Source organism: Neodiprion virginianus, chromosome 4 (assembly GCF_021901495.1).
Source record: "Neodiprion virginianus isolate iyNeoVirg1 chromosome 4, iyNeoVirg1.1, whole genome shotgun sequence".
Taxonomy (NCBI): domain Eukaryota; kingdom Metazoa; phylum Arthropoda; class Insecta; order Hymenoptera; family Diprionidae; genus Neodiprion; species Neodiprion virginianus.
This window is the reverse complement of record NC_060880.1, coordinates 23,780,026-23,798,923: the sequence shown is the minus strand read 5'-3', so window position 1 is coordinate 23,798,923 and position 18,898 is coordinate 23,780,026. Positions and strand designations below refer to the sequence as shown.

Here is an 18,898-nt window from a genome sequence, read left to right as displayed (position 1 = left end):
ATTATTCCCAAATTATATGGCTTACTACTTAAACATACGATTTTTCGACGAAGCGTCAATAATCGCGAAATGATTATTGACTTTTGAAAAAAAGCGAGAGCAATACCTGCAGCGACACTTTTTCTATTTTCGGCATCGAATTCGTCCGAAGAAAATTGCCAATCCGAGTTCATTTCTCTCTATCTCTACATACATAGATGAAAATAGAACTGAGAAGTAATCCGAGCTGACACGGCGATAAAACTTGGTAAAAAAGTGTATTGGAAATGGACTAAAGTTTGATTAGGTTTGATTGGGTTTCGCGTTTCTACGTCATCGGTTGTAAACACCGTAATTTAACAACCGTACAGGGGCTTCGTCTTTTCTGAAATTCCGGTTCATTTATCGTCAAGATCCCCGAAGCACTCTACTGCAATTTCCCAGTGTAGAGTTGTATGCTTTGGGGAGCTTCTTGGCTACAATTCGTACTCTGAATTTAACCTGTCTCAAAGATCTTGCAAACCCGACCACTTTTAGCAAGACGGTGTGATATTCGTCGAGAAAACTCTGGTATCGAATATGATGCCTATTTATTCTTTTGAATTAGCTTGCTTGGCTTCGAGATAGCACAAAAATGTCGAGGTCCAAGTCTTCAAATATCTAAAGTCAGTATTACTGCCGCATTTGAGGCACACCAACTTTAGTTGTTAATTTACCTTCTTGGATGAAAAGTTGGTCGAAGAAAAAAAATAAATAAATACGAAATGCCGAACAACGACGCTGTTGAATTTACTGTTGAAGTGTGACCGAAGTAATTCAACGAGTAGATTCTTCACCTAAAACTGAATGTTTTTTAAATGGTAAAAGTGATTTTCATCAAACCACGTAAATCCTTCGATTCGACTAAAAATCAGAATTTGGAACATTGATGAAACAGTTTACACTATCCATTATTTCCTCGTAGTTCTTGAACTGCAAACTGATTGCCAGATTTTGATAAAGATCGACATAGTCTCGAGAAGGTTTTCAGTAAAATCACACATGCCGACGACATCATATTAATCGGAAAGAAAAATGATTCGAAAAAATCCACAATCCGTCGATCACGGGACAAATGCTTTCGATGCTTCAACTCTACTTGCCTTCCTTCCTATTGTCTGCATAAGCTTGAATCGAAACGTCCCCATATTGATGGCGAAAATGTGCGGAATGGATTCCGTACTCACCGTGCGAATAATCCGCCCTGCATCGTTGCGCACAGGGAAACACAACAACATTCCAGAAATACGATTTCACGGAGTACACGTATCTATCATGAAGGAGTATGTATCGGAGATATTAAAACATCGCCGTGAGAATCATACGTACAAAGAGTATCGGAGGTGCATTTCGCTCCGTCGTTGTATCGCGAGAGATGTATCAAGGTGGATATTTGCGAAAGACCACTTCGTCAAACGGGAAACGTATGCATAAATTTATTCGCCGAGTCATGTACGCGCCTCGACTATCCCTGCTGAGGACACGTGGGGGTCTGCATGTGGTCGAGCACAAAGTCGAGGCGAAACCCCGGCTCTCGCACATCGAAGGGATGATGGATCCTTGCTTTTAATCCACCGCCCCGCGCCGTCACTCTTTACTTTATTTCCCCTCCTCCCCTTTCCCTCTGGAACCGCGCCTCGGCGTCCATTCGCATTCATCCCGTCGGCGCAGCCTGCAGCAAAGAACCGAGGAGACCGTCAACGTCACCGGACACCGTCGCCATCGCCCCCGACCTGCAATAACAAATTCGAGCTCTCCGCTTACTCGAATATCCAATAACGCGAAAATATACCGACGAGTACTTTTGCCCCTCGGCTTCCCCGTTTCCTCCCTCTTTTTGCCCAATCGAAAGCTCCCTCGCCTTCGGGAACAGAGGGATGCGCGGTCCCGTGTCGTTGACGAGAGAAACGAGCTTCCGTTGTCCCAGTTAGTTGCTTCCCAGTCACTCACGCGGACGAGAAGTCAAGGATCGACGATCTTATTGAGAAAAAAAAAAGATATTCGAATCGGGGAACCCGGTCCGAAAGGAAATTGAATGCTGCTATCGATCCGTGATTCCTTTCAAATTTTATACGTCCTTGTATAGACGCCGTTTCCTTTCACGACTCTTCGAGTTCTTGCACAGGCGTATCTTTCACGAATCCTCGAATAGTTGTTCACGGACTTATTTTCGTCGAGTATCAGAGAATCTTATTTTTATACTTACGATGTCGACATCAATTTGTCTCGAAACGAAAGTGCACGTATTACGGTGCACATAAACCTGTAGATATCAGATTCATCATTGTCACGGTATGACCAGACGAAACTTCAAATGATCAAAATTTCACTCGGTATATCAACAACCTGTGACATTGAAACTTTTCTACCGAGACAGCTGTTTCGATCATAAACTTGCACTGTATAACCAAATTGGCTGTTGATCAGCATTGAAAAATCAGCTCTACAATTCGACATTTATTCAATTCTCTGAGACACCAATTTGTCTCAGGATAAAAATGCACCTGCGCAGTCATGAAACAATAGATGTAACTCTTCTTCATTATCACGTTATGACCCGATGAAACTATTGACGGTGAAGATTTCACAGCATCAACAGGGAAATTCATATATGTATAAAAAACAGCAGTTTCAATCATCAATTGCAGTCACATCAGATAAATATTTCGTTACAACTAAAACATTTGGCACTTTAATTCAACGTTCGAATAATAATTCTTACTTTTATCAATTTCTTTTCTAATGCAGTTTCAAATATAGTGATAATGTTCAGAAACGTTTGATTGTACAGTAACATTTGACCGGTCGAAGTGTGACTAGCTGTATTATTCACCGCTAGTCGCATTCGCGAGTATCGATCAATGAGGGTTCATTAAATCACGTTTGAAAACTAACGTGACGGAAAACTTGCGCATCACTTCTTGTTTCGCAATGAATGTTCTGTAAAAAGTGGAAACCAATGAAGTGAAAATGGCTGTTTCAATTACCACCAACCGGTTTTTACCGGCACTTTTTTTTTATCCATTCTTCTCCGCTTCTTCGCTCACTCTTCTTCCTCTTTCTCCCCAAAACATCTTTTTTTGCGAATATCAGTGTGCAGTTATTCAATTTTGGTACGACAAGTTTCACGGTATCCACATGTCACAGTCTTGCACGAAGGAGCAATCTGCTTTCAAGGCGCATATAAATATTCGACCGCGATGCGGGAATCGATCGAATGGGAATCAGTTAGTTGATCTGGAGGAGGACTGTGGTGGACAGCCATTTGTAACTCAGCAGGATCCTCAGCGCGAGGTTTCGGAGTAAATGAACTAGCCACGATTCCGAGCGGAAATTGAGGGAACCCGCCGATCGCTGAGATCGGGGATTCTTCTTCTCCCTTACGCGAGGCTCATTTCCCATCCCGACCACCCCGCGCTCCATACCCGGAAATAGAGAATAGACGTTTCTATAGGAGATGTGGACCAGCGGGATATTGTGCGGCAGCCAGGATTGGATATCTTCGATTTCCATTCCCGTCGTCTCTGCGGTTTCTCGGGTTAGTCGTCGCATTGGACACGGTTTGGTTTTACTTAGTCTTTCAACCTCTGATGTATGACTAATTTTTCGTTTTTCATGGATAAATACGAGAGTACGTCACTGCCGGGTATCTTCGTTGCAAATGACTTTTATGAAAACCGTAATATGCCCCACGTACATTAGGATTTACGTTTCTGTCCTTTAAAAAAAATTTCGATCCGGCTTTCTATACACTGTGTAATACTTGATGTCAATTTTGTGATAAGATAATGCGATTTATGGTTAAATTTCCGAATTGTTGACGAAAATTATTATGTAATTGTTTACAACGGTCAATTTTAATATTAACAATCCTGACGCTAGCTGAAAATAACTAGTTTCAGAAATGGTGTTTTGAGATGATTCTATATCTGCAGTGTTAAGCATTTCAGAATTCCAATGGTGATTGTTGAATAGAACCTCATAAGTAGTCAGATGAAATCGTTTTTCGACGCGTCTGACTGAACTACTTATCCATCTTTCGAAAAATCCAAGCGAAAGAGGAAATTCGCACACGCGTCTCCTGCAGAAGTTGACTGACAAATAATTGAACGTAGAGTTCCGAATTCCACAGATCCTAGATCTCGCCGGAGAAGAAACTTCGCAGTACGCAGCGGGTCGTGAAATTGTAGTTCTTCCAGGTAGAAGACAAGGAAGAGAAGAATGTCGGGGTGACTAGGATCAAGATATGTGTCGTGGGGCGAAGAATCCACAAAGCTAAAAATCTGGTCACGTCCCAGATAAAAAAGGACCGATATTGAATATTAAATACAAACCGGGATCACTCACATACACGCACACAGTTCGGCAGCTTCTTCCTGACAATACTCGAGGGACCGTAATACCCGGGTCACTTGAGTCTCGGAGCTGACACTTGAGAAACGTCAATCGACACCCTGCACCTGACAAGCGAGTCACTAGATAGTACGATGCACGGGAAAGGTGAGGACTCCAGTCGCGGGGGAATGAGGTGGACAATTTCAAGGTGGGTCGAGCATGGCAACCGACAGAAGTGGACTTCTTTGATCTCCAGGACGCCTGGCATTCTATGGAATTCTTCGCGACGTTGCTTGTAGTGAGTTCCAACAATCGAGGTCACGTAGCCTCTGTCCACGCCTCGGGGCGCCGGATTTTTTCTCATCCTTCGTCTTGTTTCCCCCGAGGTTCTTTTTCTTTTTCTTCTTCTTCTTCTTCTTCTTCTTCTTCTTCTTCTTTTTCTTCTTCATCTTTCTGATTACCGCCAGCTTAATGCCCGACGTTAGCTGGCCGGATTAGGTTTTGCTAAGCTTTCTTTTCATCGGCGCGGCTCACGTTCCGTTCAAATCAAGCTGAAGTCCACGTGTGAAGAGGTGGGAGGGTACGAAACGGTGACCTTAAACTGCGCCACCAAGATAAGACTGGAGAAAAACGACGGATGACGGAAATCTCATTTCCGTTTGTTCACCGTCTGACCTTTTGGCTCGGAAGCGCCAATTCGGACGAGTTTCAAGGCCACTGTGTGGAGTGGCTTGGCATCCAGTCGACGTGTCGAATCCTGATTCCAGGAACAGTCTGGGTTACATATCTACTTCGACACGACGGAGTGGCCCTCTAATGAAAAGTCAGCAGGGAGAAGCGCGACTGCGGGAAAATTGAAAGCTGCGGTTGACGAGGCAGCAGATTTTCGAATTTTGCTACGAGTTGTGAGAGGAAAATGTGCGTGCCGCACGAACATATCGAACAGATTGTATACCTGTAAGATACTTCCAACGAACTTGCTATGGCTAATTAAATCGGATTACGGATTAGGGTCATCATTAATCTTGATCTCTCTGTCCTGGCATGATCCTTATTCAGGAGCGAAATGGGCTTGTAATCCCTCTGGGCGCCAGGCATCTCCACCCCTAAACGATATATTACAAACCAAACGCACGTGTGAACACTGCAGGGAATTTCCGCACTGGCGTTTTATTTTTTTCGTCTAATTCTCGGCCAAAGGTTCTTCTCTCGTTTTCTCGTTTTTCACGACTCGGTTTACGTCGAGAAAATCGGTCAGAGAATTTACTCATCGTGAAAGTTCTGGAATTGTGGTGTCACGACGGAAATTAACAGTGAGGACGAAAAAAAATTGATCTATTTTGAGACTTTATGCTGTGATTGAATCCCATTTTTTTTACAAGTCAAGCATAAGTTCATAAGAAGACGATTTTCATACAAATAGTAGTTGATGAAAACTGATATTTTTATCCGTAGCATACGGAGAAAAGAATCAGCATCCGCCGAGACGTCTGATATTTATTTAACCAAGCCGAATACGGCGAAATGGCTGATTCATTTTTTCATGTTACTCCATGTGATGGAAAAAAGACTGCGAGCAGCACAAAAATTTTGTCCGTCGATGAACTAAACCAATTATAGTATAAAAAAGCACTAAATACGAATGGTTTTTAGGTTTAATCCATTTTTAAAATTTTACAGATCCTTTCTTTTTCTGTAGGTATCTTCAATGGTTTTCTATTACTCTAATTACGATATCGAGATTGACTCGAAGCCGGGACAGTATTCTTGTGAAAGGCTTGCAATTGTCGTAGCTACCTTCCTCTGACATTTCATCATTGACGTTAGCAGAAATATAACGCGCAAAAACCTTCGAGACTAATACACGACGCGGTAAGACTCTGTTACGTACATCCGTAAACTATTGGACGCCTGTTTATCTCACGCGGCCCGTTCGCGAATGATTTAAATCCTCATGCTTTCGGAGCTTGACCCTAATTTCGGCTTAAGATTATACCCCTGAGTCAAAGCTCATAATCTGTCATCAGTTCTCATTCCGGCGACCGACATTAAAGTTTCACAAATTTGCACCCACAGTTTGCTTCAATTTTTTAAAACTAATTAGAGCGTAAATTCTCCCTGAGCATATTACTTGTATATGCAATGACAATTTTTCCAAGAGTATGTTGCACGTACACATCAGCTGACCTAACTGTAAGATCTTTGTCCTTTCAGTACTCACCGTTTCCGGATACGACGTAAGGGTGAACAGAGCTCCCGTGGTTACGGGATGCAACGCTGTTTTGTCCTGCACCACACGCGAAGACGTCAAGGAGCATTTGACGGTCACATCTTGGTTCCGGGATGACGCCATCTTACTTCCAGGGAGTACCGACACCGGTGAGTTTACTGATAAGAGTTGATAGCGGCCTTTCAGATTGGGACGGTATTTGTATACAACTTTATTTTGCTTATTTTGCAAAACTAGAAATGTTCCCGAAGTAAGAGAGGTAACCTGAACTAACTCAAACTCAAGTCTGACGAGGAAAGTACTGATATGTACCTCGTCGATTTTTTTTCATTCTGTGACATGTTGCAGGAGATCGAAAAATATGAGACACATATTTTTTCACTACCAACTTGACCATTTATCGGGTAAAAATCACGCCCCAAGTTTACCCTAGAAAATTAAGGCACATATATGTATATTATCGTCTGCCGATAGTAAATAATATCCAGTTGATTTTATCAAAAAAAATATTCGTCAATCATCGAAAACGCCTAGAATATCGATTTCTGGAGGTATACTTCAGGGTGGATTTTACACATCGAAAGACTTAATTATAACGTATTCCAATCTAATTTTCTCGTCACCTTTATTGTGGTTGATTTATTTCCGATTTTTATCTTATCGCAAAGTATCCAACACTGTCGACGAGACTCACTTTCGGTTCAGAATGTATAGCCAGTAGATCCTTAAGGCTTGTTTCAGCAAAAGGAAAATATCGCCTTCGGACGAAACAGTCTGATACTTGCAGCAATAGTAATTAAACGCCGTTGTTGACACGCGGTGATGGAGAGAAGTTGGCGGAATTGAGGGGGCGGAAATCGCGGTAGCTGGCAATAACTTTCATCCGAGCAAACTCACTTTGGAACGAAACCACACCCGGGCTTAGAGTTTCGTGCCGGTGACCTGCCACGCATGACCCTCGTGCGTCTCGGACAGCCGCAAGGGCGGGCGAATACACGCGTGCAGGCGTGATGCCGGACCCGTGAGCGTTGCGGATAATCTGTACATCTCGAGTGACGAGGGCCATGACCTTCGTAACCTCTGCAGCAGCTCTCTCTGACAAATGTCTCTACCCGGGAACGATATTTGTCTAGATATCTTCCGTACCCCGAAGACCAAAGGACGGATTGACCCTCTCGAAACCCAACTCGAATACAGATTCGGTATTGCAATTATCACCCTGAAGCAAGTATTGTTTTTACTTTTCATAGCCTCTATCGTGATTTAGGAAAGAAAATTAGTTTCACAGATTACCCCTTTCTATGACGGTAGAGTGAGTCTGCAACTGCGCATGCGTGCTGTACAGAAAAGACCATATTTAACTCGTAGAAATTGAAAGTGGTATTTTCTGTACTGCGCGCGTGCGCCGTAGCGAACAAATCTGACATTACGCGATCCTAATACTTCAATTTGATGCTTTGTGAAAAAACGCGTAACACGCAAATACAGTTTATACAACATTCATAAAAAGTTGTATTCAAATCGCTATAAGACGAGTAAGATAATGCAATGAGAAGTAATTTTGAGAAAAATAAAACTAAACAATTTAATGACGTTTAATGATTTTAACACGAAACATACGTGGTCGTACATTGTCACCACTAAAGTCTTCCAAACATAAAAGTCACCGAACAAAGAGTGAACTCGATGCAATTTCCCAAACGATACTCGAAGCCAATGAGCTTCTAATCGCTGAGCATTTCAACACGGCGTCCACTTTGCTCCTGGATATCTTGCCAGCCGACTGTGACGGTTGAAACCTGATGACTTTCGATAAACGATGCAAACAGTCGGTCAAATTCGTTTTCGCACCCTCTCCGGAATACTGAAACATCTCTCAAAGTTGCGCCGAGAACCAATGGAGCATGAGTAACCTATCAATTACTCCCGAAGCACTCGACCCGTCACATACTTCCGTTTTACCGTCTCTCCTGCGGTCTTCGCGGTATTTCGAGCACATTGTGCGTAACCATGCAGGCGGTGGGTTTGCTCCTATCTTGGGAATCTGACGTGCATGGTGAAAAGCACGACTACTCGAGGTATATTAAAAGGCGTGTAGATACCGACCTCGGTGTCATGGATTCGCAGGAGCGAGAATATTTGTGTTTCAGGTGAATGGTGGTATTGTACGTCTTTGCGATTGAACCGTACGTGCACGCATTTTGTCTATGCGTTGGCTTCCCGTGTTCTGCACATCCCGAGAGACAAACAGACTCCGTACACATGCGCGATTCAGGAGTGACGGATATCTGAGACTTATGTCTGCAGGTATAGAACAGATTGTATACGACGTGAACGTGCAATATCGGGACGACGATTTGAGACCGTTGCGAAGTTATCAGAAAGCAATTTCGTCCCGGAATGACGGATCCCCCGAAAAACCTTTCGCCAAGTAGAATGAACTCTATACTACAAACAAAAATTCACTTTGCAGCTTGAAAGACTACAAAAATGACTATGTACATTTAAATAAGTATGAGCAGCAATACCCCTGCCTAAAAAAATATTGAAATAAAAATCCGTACCGTCAAGTACATAACTTTCTCGCAAAAATAAAAAGTCAATACGGAAGATATAGAATTAGAGTGGGAATAAAAAATTCAGAATTAGTTGTACTTTGTGGGCCTTTTTAAAAGATGAAGAATCTCGAAATCTTCGCTTGGGGCCATTCGTCAATTAATTTATTTTACTTGAATTATGCAGGTATACTTTTATACAGTATACCATAAGAAATTGTTTACTAAACTAAAAAAATACTCATCTTTACGATTAAATAAATAATAATGCATCGTTCGATTTAAAGGATAAAAAACATCAATATTTAGGATCGTGAAACTTTCCTTCGTCACCATCATTTGGATGAAAATTTTATTGATTATATTCATATTATCGCAGGTGTTGTGGAAGGCATAATAACAAACATTTAAACAATAACAATAAAATTCACATGTGTGTTTTGCAAAAGAAGAATATTTGTAACAGAAATACCAAATTTTCACTCAGCGAACATCTATCGCGGAGCGATACCTCTTGGACATCCGCGATCATTTCCCTCATTGAGTAAACATGATTTTTCAATTTTCATATTTTGGGCATCTTGAGTAAGTTTCGTGATCAAGGTTTGCCACTCATCCGGTTTATTTTCGATGTACCATACCCTCATGGTGTCGAAATCCATCTTTTGCTTTTCTGTACACTTACGGCACCCCGTCACTACCGCTTCCGGAAGATGTTCTGTTTTAGTAAACATAAAAATCATGGGTCAGGGAGAAGACTGTACACGAAAAAAATTGCGTTAGGCGGAAACCTCGGAATTCTTTCTTTAACAGAAACGTTTCACGCGGATTGTTATAACAATCCTTGAATTTTTTATTTCAATGGAAGGTCCACCGTTCATATATTACCATGTTCAGCATTATTTGCTTAAGATAATCGGCACTTGTTACGATTTAATAGTCGCGACGGTGTGAAAATTCGATAACGTTAAGATTCGTTACGTTTCGATAAGACTTCCGAGGCATGTTCTCGATTTCAACACTATCTGCTTCCTATAGATTTTCCATAGATTCAAGGTGTAAAATATACTATGAATATTTTGCCTTATAATGAAAATACGATGAAGAAAAATGCGAATTCAGACAAAAATACGTACCTTTGAAAAGTTCCGCATCAGCGGTGACGCAAGGTCCTGTACCCAAAAAGCACTTGTAATACCGCTTACGGATGGGTTCGTTCTGAAGAAGTTCTAGCACGGTGATGTCGTACTTATCGGAGTAAGGTTCCTCCGTTGCTGCCATCGCCAAAAAGACGACAGCAAAACCGGCAACAAAGGTGATACGGAGCATTGTTGATAATGTCGACATAATGTTCAACATCACACTGGCACTGATTACCCGTCGAATCCCGATATTTATACGGCTATTCGATACGTGCAGGAAGTTTTTATCCGAGGTAATATATTCGCGATCATCATCCTCTCCTCACCGGCTTTCCCGCTCAATGAGGATAAATATGCAATTACGAACCCAGACCCGGTGATGACTAATTAATTGCTAGAATAACGAGAATCGGGTAATGATCGTTTCTGCGTATCCTTGTCACTCTTAGCGTATGCATATTTCTGATTATTCTTTTTTTTTTTATTCTATTTCTTTTTATCGCCGTGGCCATATTCCGCAAAAGCTCCAATAACAGTTATAAACGTGGTTAGAATCTCAAGCGCAGATGTAGTAAAAGTAAAGATGGAATTCTTAAAAATTCTGTTTCGTCTATAACTATAAGTATATACTTACCAGTAGGATAAACAAGTTTTTTTTTTCTGTGTGGGGCATTCTACGCCAACTCAACCAACGTTGGATCCTCATTATTTTTGATTTCGATCAAAAATTTTTCCACAATTGTCTGAATGTTTTTAAGTCTCTCGAGTGAATTCGTTTTAATTAAGATTTTTCAAAATCAACGTGTCTTTGGTCGTCATTTAAAAATCTGAAAAAATTCAGGGTACCGTTTGAAATTGGAACAATGGCATAGAAAATTTCGAACGAAATCAAAAATGGTGGGGGTCCGACGTCAATTGAGTTGGCGTGTATTCTCCAAATACAGTAAAAACGTTTTCCTAGAACTATAAAAAAACTCGATGATCCTGTTATATTAGTCATTTATATTCCTGATGCCAAGCGCTTTTATCCTCGTACAATTTATTATTTATTTAGCGGGTTTTAGAAGGCTCTGGAAACAAGTGCTACGTGGAGGCTTTTAAACCCTTCGTAAGTGGAACTTTCCTCATGGTCTTATTGACGTAAATTTATCGACTTTTTTGCAAGTGGGAAATACTCTGGTTGAATAATCAGTCTCTTCTTACAGCAAAAGTTTTCTGTGGTCGTAAAGGTATTAAATGTGCAGCCGTTCTGAGAATAACCCAGTAATTGCACGTCGATATTATTGCAGACATCAACTGGATGCTATAACAAAACGAGTTATTAATATTACGAATTATCTTAGAGAGAAAAAAAAAATTTTAGGCCAGTGGACTTTGTAGAAAACGAAAATTCTCGATCGAAGTAACGATTTTGACACACTTCTAATATTATCCTAATATAATATAATCTCCGCTCTCCGTTCATTGATTGCATTGAAATGGAACTTGAATGAAGGCTCTTTAAAACATACGCTCTAGATAAAATTTTCAAATGTCGCAATAAATCGTGAAAGGGAGAAATATTATGTGTATTAATATTTTCGCCATGTACGTATAGGTCAAAGGCTTCGCTTCGCGGTAAAAAAAGACGCGGAAACTGCGTCGAGCACGTGATTTTTTTCTTTCGAACATATTTGGCGCGAGACACTTTCGTGTCTTCTGATTTATCAGATTTTTTTTTTTTTCTCTCCCTGTTAGAAATCCATCATTACCTTTATATCCCCCCGTTATGCCGATATTCGTTTGTTTGATCGGTGCATAAGCGACATTTGTCACGTATATTCTCTAAATCGAATAATTTTAAGTGATTTATCAAAGCCGAAGAAACTTTCCAGTCTCACCCGTTTTGGAGAATTGAAATAACTTCGTCGTGCAGACTTCGAATGAACTATAAATAGTTTATCCGCCTGTTTGAGTAATTCGAGTTTGTTATTGGTTCTGTGAGAAATTGTCTTTTATCAATGTTTGAATATTTTTATTTCACATTGAATCAGAACGTGTCAGATCAATACGAATGGTCAAATAACGGTTTAGCAACTGTTCACAACTAATGAGCATGTACTCGGACGAATTGAATTCAATTGAAACAATATTTTTTATTTTAATTCCTAAAGTTTTACAAGAATGGCAAAACTATTTTGTAGAGGCGACATTATACTACCGTGATACTTGAAGCGTCGTTTATTCAATTTCAATGAAAAGAAGCTCACCTTTTCCGTAAATAAATTCACTACTAATTGACTGACATGAAATGTATATATAATAACATTGATATATTTTCTAACGAAGCATACGATTTCACTACTTTCCCAGTGTAATTCCGGTGAGTCGGGTTCTCCAGCTCAATTAAAATCAGACCTCAGCAATCGCACGATCAGTGGATATCCATAAAATCTCTCGATAAGGTTTAAAAATAAATGTTCTCCGTATAATACTCAGCTACCGTCTCACATCCTCACTTTTTCGACTAACGCTAAAGCACCACAAGCAACAGAATAACCGAGTGAATTGTCTTAATAAATATTCATTCGTTTCTAAAATTACAAATATCGAATATCCCAAAGTGGATTTCGAAGGCCTGACCCTTCGTTAACGTCGGTAATGTATCGCTATATAACCCTTAATTCGTTAAAAGTTAACTATGCGAAGCCGGGATGTAATATTAACAGTTTTACGAATGGGAAGCGATACAGTAAAGAGGTGGAATAACGCGGCGGACATACGAAATGGGATATCTGAAATCCAGATGGATTTGGAGCGACTCAGCAAGATTCGATTAAATAAACTGCCGAGTACCTACCGCTCTCCCGAAATCGACGAAAAACGAACAAGCATGTATACCCGAGGTAGGAAGGCGACAATTCCTTCGCTGCCTGATCGCATTTACCGCGCAAGTAGCAGCAGACGACTCGAAAAAGTGAGGCACCGAAGAAGTATTGACTCGAGGGAGGACTTATTATCCAGGGAACTGATGAACGGGGATGATCGACGTCGGAATTAATGGGACATTAAATCCAAGTTATAGCTGCTCCTTCTATTAGCCTTCTATTCGGGCATCTATATCTCATTCGCTGCAACGCTGATCCGTTGTTGGGCGTATTTAGTGCGGACTATGCACTTTCAGGATGTAAGCTTGCACATTGCCCCGGATCCTCTGCAGGAACGGTTCGCCAAATTACTGTATTAACCTCTAGATCCAGTGAAATATTAGCCCCCTGAATTTCAAGCGCATATAAACGAAATTTATCGCGGTATCGATGAAGTTCGCGTAATTTGGCATGTGGAGTAATTTGTGCAGAGATAGGTATATTATGCAGAAATGCGTCAAACGTGGTTTTACGATTTTAATAGAAACAATCTTCTTGGATAGTCCGACAGAAACAGACAATTCTGACATTGGTCATTTTTTGTCCAAAGTCTTGATAATTATCCTTATTTTACCATAGTTGGGTTTGGAAATATGTTAACGAATGATTTTGATATTTGACTCCACCGATAATGCACGCTAACTGTTTAAAAAACGATAAAAGAATATTTTCGGAATGGGGACAACAATTACTCAATAAACTGTAAAATATATATTTGATAATAATTTGATCTCAACATTTTTTTATAATCAAATTTAATATCACAACTTGCATCAAATTCTCAATTTTACCAGCGGCTTCTTTTATTTTTACTTCTTCAATACCTTCAGAATACAAACAGCCTTCAGATCCCCACCATTTTGTATTTCGTAATTCTGAAGTTCAATTTAGATTCAGTCATCTGAAAAACTTGCGGGAGCTTAGTTTTGGGGTTACCTCGAAATAAACAAGCGCACTCTACTGGAAATGACCATATCTTAAATCACATAATGTTATGACCGAAATCAACGTCTTATTTATTACAAAATTTATCTTGTAAATTCGAGAAAAATATATAAGAAATCACGTAATGAATCACAAAACCGCGAATCATCAGATATACTAGATGAAAAATCACATATTTAACTGTGTATGGTTTTTGATCTGGTATTATTTAATCATTCGTACTTTTATAATTTATTACGTGATTTTTTTATACATCTTTCTCGAACTTACAAGATAAATCACTTTATAAATTACATATTAATTTCGATCGTAACAGTTTATGATTTATCACACGATCATTTTTCGGCAGGGCACAATATTCACCTAAACTGACAAGAATCCACAAATAAAAAATACCTAACATTTGAGAGGGCGAACCATTTGTGATCCCCAGTTTACGCATGGCTGGATGTAACTGATAAAGAAAATCTTTCTTGTGCATGTTTCGATAGGACGAAACATATCTTTCTGCTTTCGTGCTCTCCGATGACTGATAGGCCGATGAACCCCTTGTGCAATAACGCATACAAAGATATTGTCACTAGAATAAATTACTCGAAAATATTTCTTGGACACAGAAAACAAAAGTTTTTTTCTCGAAAATTTATTTTCGTAAAGATACGTTTGATCGGGAACTTGTCGTAGAGAGCTAAAAATTACACGATGATACAGCAGATTTATGCAAGGATAAACCATTGATATACACACAATGTTTAAATTATATTTTCTCTGTGTACGCGTGAATAATGAATTGATGCATGTTCTATTATTACATAGATACGCGAATGCCAGATGATTTAACTCTGAAAAACTGAACGAGTCATTCAAGGTACAATATTGAATACACACTATTTATTAATCATTCAAAAGTAAGAAAAAAATTTATCGAGAAAATTATTTGTGATACATTATACGTGTATTGTAAGATCTCCTATTTCTAACCGCTGTAAGCACAAGTATCAGTGATCCCCTCATTGTGGGAGGGATCACGGTTGACACCCATTTTGGAAATGGAGTGGGGAAGCCGGCGCCCCACTCCAAACTCAAAATCGAGATCCAGTGGTGGAGAAGTTAACCCGATCTCGCTCTCTTAACCCCGGGACGTCAACGCAACCGGTTGAAGGAAGATACTCCCGCAAGGCCCTGGAGGACTGGCAGCCCAAAACGAGACGATCGTCGAATCCCGTCATCACCAGAAACCTCCGGTCCCGGGGAGAGAGCCACCGAGGGACTGACCATACCGACGATTAATACGATAAGTCGAATCCAATACAAAAATAGCTTAATTTTTAACATATTTTGTGACGTCTCGTCAAAGTTGATAAAAATCGACCGCCACTTCTTTATAATTTGTTTTGAGATGATACGAATGGATGGAATGTGTGTGTATGTGTGCATGTGTGGTATTTATTGTTAATCCATGACAAATTTCCAAAGTCAAATTCTACAAATTGGTATGATCACTTTTTATATGATACGAATAGATGAATGTGTGTGCGTATGTGTGGCAGTTGTGGTTAATAAATAGAAAGAAAGAAAAATAAAGTCTTACAAATGGCGCCCAACAAAGAGGCCTGAATTCCATATTTGTTACAGAATGACGGTTAACGACTATTCAGAAAATTGAATCAATAATTTATTTTATCGTATATTGAGAATCGGTGAAGGTTATGTGGTTTGAATGAGTTATATTTGACGAGTGACGATAAACTTGCGAAATTTATTGAAATTGTCACAACTGACTAGTAGAATTCTCTAGGAAATATTTTAGTTAATGGGAGATAAAAACGAGCAAACGTACGTTACGAAATCGGGTCGTCCTGTAAAACAGAAATTTGAAAGTTTAAATTTTACAGTAAATAAAAAGATGGTGCTCACTCGAGAGGACGAACGTGAGAAAGAGAGCAATACGTCGCGAGCGAGTCAAATAGAGGCGGAGTGGCAGAGATTAAACCAAGAGAGAATAAGACTGGAACAACTAAAAGCGAGTCTCGAAGCCCAGGAAAAACGATTACAACCATCGACACGTGTTGTAAATGAAAATGCAGACCTGGAAAATGCACGGAACATCACGGAGGGCCTCACCGCGATTGTGAGTAACGTGAATGGTATTAAATTTGACATATCAATTCCAAAATTTAGCAATGAGGTTGAAACTCATCCCATTAAATTCGTGGAGGAGGTGGAAAAGTTTTTTAAGATTAAGAATGTCCCGGAAGAGAAAAAATTAATAGTCATCGAGCACGCTCTCGAAGGGAAGGCGAATTCATGGTTTAAATTAAGAGGAAATATAGAAAATTTTCAACAATTCAAAAATCAGTTTGTAGAGGAATTTTATTCAATACCCATTCGCGTTCGATATAAAAAGAATTGGTCAGAAAAGCGATGTGAGAGTGGCGTAAAGTCACTGCAAGCTTATTTTTATGAGCAACTGGCCGAAGCTCGTTATTTTATACCCACACTCTCGGAATTCGAAATTAATTACAATATTATTCAGCAATATTCTCCGTGGGTAAAAGAAACTCTTTCAACACTAAACTTTGCGGATACAGATCTAATCGTACAAACATTGGGCAACCTTGACGTTATTAGACTAGAGAGGGAGAAACAAAATAAAAAATCAGGCAACAGTTATTATCCCAGAAATAACGAGGTCAAAGTAAATAGCCTGAGTTCAAATCATCACGCTAACGGGTTACCAGAGAGGACAACAAGGCAAGAAAGGCTTAATCGTCGAGGCCGTAAACAAACAAGTTATCAGAACAATACGGGGAGATTAGGCCAGCAATATCATAGCGGACACAGGTTCGCGATGCCCGACACTCGCTTTCCCCCACCGTCACAATATGTAAATAATCAACCTTGGGAAACTGCTAATTCAAATAATTCAAATCATTTAAACTGAACATGGGCGCGTTGTATTCCGGTCCGACATCGTGCCAACAACATTATGATTTTATAGAAGAATTAGATGATGGAATTGAGAAAGGAATAGAACATGCATGTAGAAAGGGAACTCGTATCGCCAAAAGCCCACATGCCCGTACGAAAATATTAGAAATGGATGTGATTGTAATGTTTGATACAGGGAGCCAAATTTCCGCGATTTCCGAACGGTTGTACAATCGGTTAATAAAAAAACATAAAGTTGAAGAATTGCCTGTTTCAAATATTGTAGTGTCCACGGCGATTCGGAAAAAGGCAACAGTCATAAAGCGACAAATTTTCGTTCCAATAAAAATAGAGAATATAGTAATTGGAACGCTGCTTTTGGTAATCCCCTTTTTGACCTCAGACGTTATACTCGGTCATGATTGGATGTCGCAGAACGAAACCGTTATCAATTACAGAACGATAGAAATCGAGGTTCAAGGAATTTGCTTGTCGGAATCAACTGCGATATTTGATAGGGGGGCGCCAGAGGCCTTAGTGTGTTCGCGAGAAAAGGAAAGAACGCATATTTATATAATTAGCGTCGAAGAATCGAGTTATAATGAAAATTCTTTAACGATTAAAAGTGCCCAAGCAAATAATCCAGAAAAAAGGTACGAACGCAGCGTCGTTCCCGTGAACATCCCCGATGCTTCTGTCACTCCCCTCTCATTCGCGTGTAAACTTTTATCGCTAGGGGATAGTGATAGGCGGAATCTCGCGAATCTTTTACAGAGATATAGCTTATTATTTTCGGACAAACCGGGTTGTGCTCGTGGGTATGAGCATGAAATTCGATTGAACTGCGAGAACCCGAAAATTCGCTTCACGTATCCAATTCCTCATCAATTACGTCCTGCGGTAGCTCAAGAAATCGAACAAATGTTGAAAAATAATGTGATTGAAAGGACCGTTAGTAAATTTTGTAATCCGCTAAGAATAGTAAGAAAAGAAAATGGCTCCGTAAGATTGTGTCTAGACGCGAGACATTTGAACCAAGTCATTGACGATGATCAAGAGTCTCCACCTCTTGTGTCAGATTTACTCCAAAAGTTTCATGGAGCCAAATATTTCTCGAAAATTGATTTAACACACGGGTATTGGCAAGTACCCTTGCGCAAAGAATCTCGCCCGTACACTGCATTTTTATTTGAGTCAAATTTGTACCAATTTCGTCGTATTCCTTTCGGCTTGAAGACCGCGGGTAGCGGCTTTATTAGGTCATTAAGTTTCGCCATAGGGAAGGATTTGGACAAATTTATCTCGTGCTATATAGATGACATATTAATCGGAACAAAAAATACAGAGGAACATATTTATGTATTGGAAGAAATTTTTCGACGTCTCTTGCAATTCAATTTTACCTTAAAAATATCAAAATGTTTGTTCTTTCAAGAGTCGATTCCCTTCTTAGGGTTTATGCTATCTGAGCGTGGAGTTGTGCCTGACCCATCGCGCTTGTCAGTTATTATTCAGTTCTCGGAGCCGAACGATAAGCGTCAATTGCAACAGTTCTTAGGCGTATGCAACTATTATCGACAATTTAATCCTCGCCATAGCGAATCCTTGGCCCCGTTGAGGGAACTGTTGAGAAAGGATGCAGTTTGGGAATGGACTCCCGTACACGCGAGAGCGTTCGCGAATTTGAAACAAGATTTCGTAAAATGTATTTCTTTGAAACATATCATTCCTAATGCGCCTTATCGAGTGCAGACCGATGCGAGCGATCGAGGAATAAGCGGTATTCTTTATCAAATGACGGAGACGGGAGACCATAACGTTGTGGGCGTGGTTTCG

General features: G+C 40.1%; 2 protein-coding genes across 2 annotated transcripts in view; one reads left to right on the top strand and one right to left on the bottom strand.

Moving 5' to 3' along the window:
* LOC124302372 (Down syndrome cell adhesion molecule-like protein Dscam2) overlaps nucleotides 1-18,898 on the top strand; it is a 192,071-nt gene that overhangs the window by 138,561 nt on the left and 34,612 nt on the right. Inside the window, exon 6 of the mRNA XM_046758499.1 lies at nucleotides 6,568-6,732. Within this exon, the coding sequence (XP_046614455.1) occupies nucleotides 6,568-6,732 (165 nt within the window). The remainder of the gene's footprint in view (nucleotides 1-6,567; nucleotides 6,733-18,898) is intronic.
* On the bottom strand, nucleotides 9,450-10,521 carry LOC124302373 (ejaculatory bulb-specific protein 3-like). Its single transcript, XM_046758500.1, has 2 exons — nucleotides 10,275-10,521; nucleotides 9,450-9,856 (listed from the first exon to the last, which is right to left on the bottom strand). Exons 1-2 carry the CDS (start codon nucleotides 10,495-10,497, stop codon nucleotides 9,633-9,635), a joined length of 447 nt encoding a protein of 148 aa, XP_046614456.1. The 5' UTR covers nucleotides 10,498-10,521; the 3' UTR covers nucleotides 9,450-9,632.